The following is a 9,617-nucleotide window of genomic DNA, read 5'->3' on the forward strand; positions in this document are numbered from 1 at the left end:
AGCAGCACGCTTCACCCCTGGGCCCTCCCTTCGCACACTTGCTCATCTGCGCAGTGAGATCGGCACCCAGGCCGAGTCAGGCTGGACAGCCGACTGCCCAGGACACACCTGTGTCCTAACCTACTTCCGGCTCAGTTTCCGCATCTTGGAAATGGATGTGATAACAGAGGCAGACGCCCAGCATCCAACACAGTGTCTGCCAGCACGTGCGAAGTGCTCTGTGAATGAGGATGTTATTAGTAAGGGAGATGCATGCAAGCATATTAATAATGATGACAAAAATAGCCAACACCATGTAGCACCATGTGCCTGGCATCATTCAAAGCTCTTTACAGAAACCCATCCAAACCTTGCGTGCCCAATCGGTGCCCGTGACATAATGTGATCAGTGAGAAATGTACAAGATTTTACGGGAGCCTGAATGCTCCCGGGGGCATTGAGGTGCAGGACGAAGAGGCTCCTAGGCGAGGTGACATGGAGTCTGCATTCGAAGGGGAGTAAGAAACTGGTCACAGAACATTAGATGTGACTGGAGAGGCTTGGTGTGTGCTGGGAGGTGAGGTCAGCTGACCCCAGACCATGACCACTCTCGGATGGCCTGGGGCATGGGATGGGGGGCACAGCAGGCCAGATGTTGTGAGTTATAAGGGGCACTCAAAGCACCTGGTCTGCCCCCTCCCTCCTGTTCCAGGAGCACGTCCCTCTGCCCCCTGTGCATGGCGAGAGTGTGCTCCCTCCTCTCCTGAGAAGAACCTCCTGCAAGGACCTGGTCGTTGAGGTCAGAGCGTGGCCAATGGCAGAGGAGAAAGGGAGGGACCGGGCCGAGAGTAAAGACTTTGCTTTGAGCAGAAGTCTAGACCCCATTCCCAGAGCAGAGATCCCAACCCATGCAGGAGCAGGGCTGTGCTTGGTGACCCCAGGCTGCCCCGCCCACCAGCCCCAGGCTGAGGCTGAGCCAGGCTGTGTCAGAGGCATCCAGCCACAGGGCCATGGTGGGGCAAGGCTGTGGCAGCAACGCTCACAGATCTCATCCAGGTGACTGTGGCTAACTGTTGGGACCTTGTACCCAGCACATGGAAACTCTGGCCAGGGAGGGGTGGGAGACTTCCAGGAGACCCCGGGAGTGAGCAGCCTGTTTGGGAGGGAGGGTGAGAAAGTGGAGCAGTGTCTCCTATGGAGGAGGCTACCCACAGAGAAAGAGCCCTATCCCTGCACCCGACACAAACGTCTCCCAGAGAGGGGCAAGCTTCCTGCACGTCCTTTGTGCCCCCTGCCCTGCGTCCTAGAGCAAGTTACTTAACCGCTTTGTGCCTTAGTTTCTTCATAAGGAAAATGGGATAATAGTTGTACCTGTCTCGTGGGGTTGCCATGAGAAGCTATGTGCTAAGTGCTTTGCACAGAGCTGGCACGGGCCCTACCCTGTGAGCGCCTCTCCATTCTGCTGGGAGCCCCCTCGGCCGTGTGTAGGCTGGACTTGCTGCTTTCATGGGTGACTGCAGAGTCTCCTTTTCAGGGAGGCCTATGTCCCCACTGCCCCTGGGTGTCCCCTCACACCTTGCCCCTCTGCTGTTTGGGGCTTGTTGGATCCTCTGCCTGCACGTCCATCTGCCTCCCCCAGCCCAGGGTCCACAGGGCGAGTGTGCCCATAGCTTCTAGAGCCAGCCCTTTCTTTTATCCCTGAGCCTCCTCCTCCTATGTCCCCTCCCTTCCCCAGTCCCTGTCCCTCTATTCATAATTTTCTATCTCTTTCTAGGACTTGAACTGTGATGTGGCCCTGCACTCCGCCTGGCCCCCATCCTACCCTTCACTCCCCAATGGCACCAGTTCCTTCTGTCCTTAATCTCCTTTTCTCTCTGCCTCACTCTTTCTCCCTGTCTCTCTCCCTTCCTCTCTTTCACCTATGCTTTCTCGAGCCAAGATCCTTAACCATTACCTCAAAACAGGATTCTGTTTTTATAAATTCACGAAGGACTGCGCCTTTCACTAAAACCCCCTGTGACTATGCTGACCCCAGGGCTCCTGCCCCGTGGAGGTGCTGCCTCCCCTTCCCTAGTGACCTGGTCACCGCATAGCCCCATGAGCCTCAATTTTCTCATCTGGTGAAGGGGGTGATGCCAGCCACTGTGCAGGTTTGTTCCGAGGACCAGAGATACTCTCAATAAGTGGCTGCTGGGATAAGGGGGTGGGGGAGGGGTGGTTTGTGTGTTTTGTGGGAGGGCAATAGGAGGGCAGTGTGGAGACTGATGGCCCCACTATGACCCCAGATACACTTTAATTACACTTTAATTCTCCATAACACTTTAATTCCCTCTGCCTGGGACTTAGTTCTCTTGAGTGGTCACACGAGCCCCGTGGCTCCCAGTGCCCAGCCCACCGACTCCCCCAGCCCCCAGAGCCTGGCGCAGGAGGGTGAGTGCAGCCTCAGGAGCTCAGCCACCTGCTGTGTGGCTCTGGCTGCTCACTGTCCCTGTCTGAGCCCCCTGTTTTCTCCTTCATTTTATGAAGTCAGATCTGAACCTCAGGGCCACAGCCCGGGACAGGGCTGCTGAGCGGTCACTCAGAGTTCCATGTGTCTTCTCCTTCCAGCACCACCGCCTCGCCACCCCCGCTGCCCCTCCAGCCCACGCACAGCTCCAGCTCCGGGACCGCCAGGCCCCTCTTCCAGCTCTCCGACCAGCTCCAGCCACAGGAAGAGCCGGGGTCCGCCAGCGGCTCAGTGCCTGCCCACTCACAGCCGGCCCTGGGCCTCCTCCCGGCCGTCGTCACTGCCAGCTTTGCAGCCCCCTTCCTGCTGCACACCCTCGGGCCCTCCTGACCTCGGCTGCCAGGGCAGAGAAGCCAGAGAAACCGTAGGAGGGTCTGTGGCCACACCCCTCTGCCCCTGCCACCCCCCTCCCAGGGGTGCCTGACACCTCACAGGCGGTCCAGTCGGGATCCGTTAGAACCCTAGAGCTTTATTGTTACCCGAGTTACATCTTCTTTTTTGTAGAAGGATCTTAATTTCCCATAGTGCTATGGGGCTCTTTTGTAAAATATGTGTCCATATTAAAAAAGAAAAGTGTATTTATTCCACTGATAAAACTATTTTCATGTGGCCTATATCAGTAACCCCTAAATGAGCCCCAGCGCCAACCCAGGCGGGGAAGCCAGGCTGTCAGGACATCTGTGACCTCATGCAGAGCGTGGCTGTGCACTGCCGGCTCCTGGACCAGCGGAAGCCTCCCGTGTCTGGGTCTGGCTTCCCCCACCTCGGGGACCTCAGAGGGAGGGGCAGGCAGACAAGCTTAGCTTTTGTGAAGCTGGATTTGGGAGCCAGAGATGTGAACGCTGACGGTCCTTCCCTCCCGTGGATGCACCTGGGGCTGGGAAGACACTTTCGGAAAGAGAATGCTGCTATTTTGTAAACCCTGGGTGTCTGTGAACGGGCCTGCGGAGCTCTTGGTAAGTGTTCTGGCCAAGGCCCTGGGTGGAGGAAGAAGGTCGGTGCTGAGGGAGGTGGTTTCCCAGGCCCATGCACCTGATGGTGAATCTAAGAGAGGAAACTGGTTGTCCAAGGTCACTCAGCAAGTGGAGATCGGGATGTGAATCCAGACCTCTCTGCTCTGATAGCATTAATCCAGCGTGGGTTACAGGAGATGCTACTGAAGTCATGGCCAAATGGAATGAGCTGCCGCAGGGCAGGAGTCGGCACAGAGTGCAGTTTCAGGAACAGGGGCTCTGGGAGTCACATGGTAATACTAATTGTAACGAGAGCCACCATTTGTCCAAAGCCTGCCATGTGGCAGGCACTTTGCACACTCACTTTATCACTGATCCTCACACCAGTTCTATGAGATGCAACGATCCCCATTTCACAGATGAGGAAACTGAGCCCCCAAAAGAGGTCAAGGGACTTGCTCAAGGTCACCAGCCAGGACAAGGCCCCAAAGTAATGCGATAGAAAAGTGATGCTTGTCTCCTGGATCAGATTCTGCCACGTTCTCTCTACACAGGGAAGCTCCAAGGGCCAGCACAAGCTTCTTACCCCGCCAAAGAGCCTGTTTGGCCCCAGTTACTCATGTTGGTCACTCTTGCCAAAGGGCTCTTTGTGTGTGCCACGTGTCCTGGGCCCAGACTTGTCTTATTCTGAAGCCAATGAGAGGCTTTTCTGCCAAATCAGAGGCTAGGGAATGGGGGGCAGCTGTGGGAAGCGTGGGGAGACAGGCAGCCAGTCAAACGGGGACAGTCAGGCCACTACGACTCAGAGAGACAGACCTAGACCCTCTGCCCCCCAGGCGGTGGCCGAGCAGGCAGAGGACCCTGTCTGGCTGCCTTCCAGTCCTGGACCCTCATAGGGCTGGCGGCTCATCAGTTACAGGGCCCTGGCACCGGAGAGCAGAAAGAACCCCTCATCTGACCTATAACTGTAAGAGTAATAATCAGGCCGGCAAGGGGGCATTTCCCAAAAACTGCACAGCTGGGTATCTGCTGAATCCCAGACCAGCGCTCTCCAGCGTCACTGCACCAGGCCTTTCCCTGGCAGTCCTGGTAGTGACTGACTCACCCCAGTCCCCGCGGGGCAGCTGTCTCCCTTCTGCAGTAGTAGAGTCCAGGGCAGCTCATTGGATGGTCAGAGGTCCCACCGGCATCTTGGCAGGCCTCTGAATTCTTTTCCGCTCAGCCCTGGATGGATGTGTTTGAGCCTGAGACCTGGCAGGAGCCCCGAGCTCTACTTCAGAGGGTCCAGCCAGCCCCATGGGCATCATGCTGTAAACTGAACTTGACCCCAGCCAGGGTTTATCCTTGGCAGAATTGTGACTTCCTATTTTTGAGCGGGAAGGGGCTTAGCTGAGTTATAAAGCAGGCTCAGAGGCCTGGGGGACATCAAACACTTCGTGCGGAGCACTATTTGGATGAGATAAGTGTAAAGGAATTAGAAACACACAGGCCAGATTTCCCTCTGCTCAGGGCAGAGTGTGGCATGCGATGTATTGAGATGGAACTTGAGGTTAATTAAAGATGAAGCATTTGGGTAAACAGTCCAGGCACCTGACCGCGTGCCCAGATCTGTGCCAGGCACGGGGCCAGAGGTAAATTAATGCAGTGTGTGATTATCAAGCACACACAGTGCCAGTCTCCATGTCGGGCCCGAATCTTGCCACTTTCCCGACCTAGAGGAACTCAGCATTGAGAGGGACACGCAGCACAGTCCTGGGCTCCTAAAGGAGCATCGGGGTTATCCTATCCAGTCCCCTAACGAGGCAGATTCAGCCCTAGTCTTCCCCAGACCCCTTCTTGGTGCAGTTTTGGGGGATTCCAAACTCTCCCTCAGATAAGCACTCAAGCGTTTAAAGAAAGATGGATGTGCTAACTGGTTAGGAGGACGTGTGCCGCCTGGACAGCCAGATCCAGCGTGGGTCAGACATCTGCAGCCGAAGCGCGCTGATCTCTGAGGACCACCCACTGGCCAGGGTTTGAAGTGAACTGAGCTTGCTGTTTATATCCCAGAAGGCCTGAGGCACATTTATGGAAATTGAATGGCTGGGGTGCGTGAATTCTCTCATTCTGGGCCGGAGGGCCTTCATTCCATCGGCAGCCAATCACACACTTGGAAATGATCTACCCACCGCTGCTGATATTGTTCCCAGCATGTGCTATGTGCTCAGCCTCATAAAATGTCCCTGTTGTTCTGCGAGCCTCGCGTACATGTCTTAGGGCTTTCACATTGGCCTTGAGGCAGGCAGAGAAGATGGATGGGCTGAGACCCAACAGGTTATGTGACCTGCCTAAGGTTAGGCAACAAGTTAGTGGGGGCCCAGATCCCCTTTCTCTCAGGAAACCTGACTGAATGACCCCGGAGTTTTCTGGAGCTGGTCAGCATAGCCATGCTTCTAGTCTTCTTCCAGGCTGGGTGCCACCCCGCAGCCAGGTGTAGGCCTGGACTGAAGATGCATGAGCCAGGCTGCCAGGAGCTGCACAAGGCCATCGAGGGCCCCTCCACCTCTGAGAGTCAAAGATCTGGTGTCCAGGCAGCACGGACACCTGTACTTACCAGCAAGGTCACCTTTGTTCTGAAAGACCATTAGTCGAATGCTCCATCTTCTATTTCTTGGTCTCAGCCAGACTTGGGCAAACCTAGTGGCTCAGGGTTCTGTCCTACCTTCCCAGCCTTCAGTCTGGTGCCATTGACAACAGATCCCAAGGAAAGGTCCCCCCACCACAGGAAAGCTTATGACAAACACCGTGAAAGATAAGAGACGTTCTGCCTGGGAATGGCAGCTTTGATGGTTTGTGTACAGAGAACAGAATTGGAGCTGGCGATAGTGTGTCCATGGCCGTGGGATAAGAACCAAATCCTCAGCCTGGCATTCTAGACTCTCCGTGATCTGGCCCTGCTGACCTTGCCAGCTGCATCTCTCATCTCTCCCACTCTGTGCCTGACCAGACTGAACCATATTTATCATTTCTAGGATAGATAGGACATTTCACACATGCTGCTTGCTAGGCCTGGGAACTCTCTTCTCTTACTCTAACTGCTCATTTTTTGAGGATCAACTCAGATGACACCTCCTCCAAGAAGCCCCTTGTGATTCCTTTGTGCTTCCTAGCATCTAGCACAACACCCACTGAGACTGTCTAATTGCACGTGTGCTCTCTTATTGGATTGTGGGCTCCACGGTGGCAAGAGTCATGTGAACTCATATCTGTATCTTCATCTGACACAAAGATGGCACTCAACAGCTGTGCAGAAAGGGAAGGAGAGAGAAAGAAAGGAAAGAAGGAAAGAAGGAGAGAGGCCGATGTTAGCTTTGCTAGTGGAATAGTTTCTACAAAGCCAAAATTGTGTGAGAATGGACAGGTGCCCCTGCAGGTGAGTTTCTGTCAGGAGAGGTGTGTGAGCAGGGGCTGTAGGCACCCTGGCTGGAGAGATATGGCAGAGATTTAAAGTCTTGGCAAGGGACTGAGGCAGATGACATCGAGAGTCCCTCCTGGCTCTGTTATGCTCAGGTTCTTTGAACATGGTGATTTTTCCAAAACTTCATCTCAGCAGCCAGAAAAATCACCCGGCTGGCTGTCTAAACCAATAAGGTTCAGGAATCAGTCCAGCCGCGCACCATACTTCTCCAAGAGCCCAGCCAGCCTGACGGATTGGCAGGCTCGGCCGGCTGCCCTGGGACAGGGGGACTTCTGGGCCGTGGGGGAGGGCTGGACTGGAACCCAGGACCCTGGCTCCAGCTCAGAGCTGATTGCCTCCCTGCCCTCACCCTTGGGGAGGGAAGGACGGGGCATGAGAGCCCATTGAGCCTCACCTGGCCCTGGCCCGGGCGCATCAGCTTCCCCCGCCTCCCCTTTCTCTGACTGTGGCACTTCCTTCCCGGAGATACTCTGGAGAGTCCTCACTTTGCTGGTGACCTTGGGCAAGTCCCTGCCCCTCTCTGAGCATCCATTTCCTCATCTGTCACACAGAGACCTTGTTTCCTGCCTGGGGTGTTCTGGAGGGATGGGCAGATGCTGTGTGCAATCTTGGGGCTCCAAGAAGGCCAGACGCCACTCCTCCCCAGGATCAATGCTGGGCTCTCCTCCCAGGACCCTCAGTCCGCTATGGGCTTGGGAGCACACAGCCGGAAGGAGAGGTGGCAGAGTAGCTTCAAAGAGCCGCTCCATCGTGAGTCCCACGAGGGGGAAAGTGCGCTTTGAATGGGGCCTCAGTCTAAGAAGTTTCCGGTGGGGCTTTCAGGCATCTTGGGCCTCTGTAGCTGGGGTGGCAGGGCCTGGCTCTTGGCCAAGGGAGAGTCTAGCCCAAAGCAGAGGCAGCCAGAGCCCCAGCCCTGGGCTTCAGAGGGATCGCAGAAGGTCCCCACCGTACTCGCACTGTGTGACACACGCTTCAGACCTTAATGTATTTGAAAGTATCCGTGATGCTGTTCTTTCGATCACCTCCCCCCTGCACCTCTGTGAATTATGAAGAGTTCTTTAAGAATATAATAGAAGACAAAGAAAGATGCTATTAATGTTATTTTGCCAAAAATATTTTTGTAGCATAATATATTAATAAAAGACATTATGAATACTCCTCCTGCCAGAGAACACTGGGGGAAATTGCCTTTGTTGGGAGGGCCAAGGCCCGAGGCAGCAGCGTGGAGGGCGTGGGATGGGCCCATTTTCCATGCTAAACTCAGGCCGGTCCTGAGAGGGTGGTTTGGGCAGCGGTCCAATGGCTCAAGAGGCCTCATGCCAAGGGGGTCCGGGTAGCCTCTCCAGCAAGAATGAGCTGCCCACAGACCTCAAACCTGAGGTTTACCCTTGGGGCCTCCCTTTCTCTCCCTCACTCTCCAAGATTCTTCATTATTCGTCCTTTCTCCTCTCCCCATCCCATTGCTCCAGCCCAGACCTCCTCTCCTTCCTCTGAGCCACTCACTGCCACCCACAGCTGTGTCCCCTCCGGTCCACTCTCCCCTCTGCAGCCTGAGTGAGCTCTCTAAACCACAAAATGACCGTGTACCTTCCCTGCTTTTAACACACTCATGAGGGGGCACCAGCATCTCTGAGAAGCCCAGCGATGGGCCCTCCATGGGACTTGTGGGGAGAGAGGCAGGTCACTGTGAGGGTGGTGGGGAGAGGTGTCTGCTTCTGGAACCCCAGGGCCTTCACCAGAGGCAGGTCACTGGCCGTGCTTAGTGAGCCCTTGCTGGCTCCTACTAAGAGCATGTGGGCTGCGTATGGTGGGCCCACCCCTCAGATAAGGTAATAATGCAACTGGAAGCTCACATGTATTGAACATTTATTATGTACCAGACAATGTTCTAAGCATTTGTAAGTCTTCAATCATTTCATCCTCACACCTACTCTTGCTATCTCCATCTTACAGATGAAGTAACCGAGACACCGGGAGGTTCAGTAACTTGACCAGATCACACAGCTTGTAAATGCTGGAGCCAACGTTGGAAGCTAAGCGCCAAACCAATTCTCTTAACTTCAGCTCAGCGATGCTGTGCTGTCCTGTGTGGGCTGTGGCCGGTGAGAGCAAGAAGGCATCCCCATTCCCTTTCACAGGGAGAGAGCAGCAAACATCAATCGGTTGTCTCCCAAACTTGCTCTGACCAGAGATCAAGCCCGCAACCTAGATATGTGCCCTGACTGGAAGGGAACCTGCAGCCTTTTGGAGTATGAGACGATGCTCCAACCAACTGAGCCACTCGGTCAGTGCTGAGGGAATGTTCATGGCCAAGTTCACATGGTGTGAGGCAGAGGTGTCGAGTTCAATGACAGGACAAGATCACAAAAGTGTAAGTCCTAGGGCATTAGGAGCTCTGGGAGGACTTGGCTCCCCAGCCCCAGAGCTAGGTGTCTGAGATGATCTCAGTCAAGTCTGCTGGAGCAGCATGCCCTGGCCGTCTGAGCTGCAGGTGGGCAGAGAGACGCCAATACCCGCTGGCCTTGGGCTTCCTTGAGCTAAGGGACCCAGGAGCTCCAGAGCTCAGAGTCTGCAGGAAGCCCTCCCACCTCATCATTACCTTCCAGGGCCGCCCCAGCCGAGGAAACACCCAGGCCTGATGAGGGGCAGGATCCGGGCTGGGGCAGGCTGGGTGGGGTGAGGGCGGGGGGCCTCCAGCTGCTGCTGTTGGCAGCCAGCAAGC

At 55.3% G+C, this 9,617-nt stretch overlaps 1 protein-coding gene across 1 annotated transcript in view; it reads left to right on the plus strand.

Moving 5' to 3' along the window:
• The window catches only part of TRABD2B (TraB domain containing 2B), a 195,378-nt gene extending 191,139 nt beyond the window's left edge, over positions 1 to 4,239 (plus strand). Inside the window, exon 7 of the mRNA XM_015562219.1 lies at positions 2,587 to 4,239. Within this exon, the coding sequence (XP_015417705.1) occupies positions 2,587 to 2,815 (229 nt within the window). The 3' untranslated portion in view covers positions 2,816 to 4,239. The remainder of the gene's footprint in view (positions 1 to 2,586) is intronic.
• Positions 4,240 to 9,617: the final 5,378 nt, after the last annotated feature.

This window comes from Myotis davidii, unplaced genomic scaffold (genome assembly GCF_000327345.1).
Source record: "Myotis davidii unplaced genomic scaffold, ASM32734v1 scaffold371, whole genome shotgun sequence".
NCBI classification, from domain to species: Eukaryota; Metazoa; Chordata; class Mammalia; order Chiroptera; family Vespertilionidae; genus Myotis; species Myotis davidii.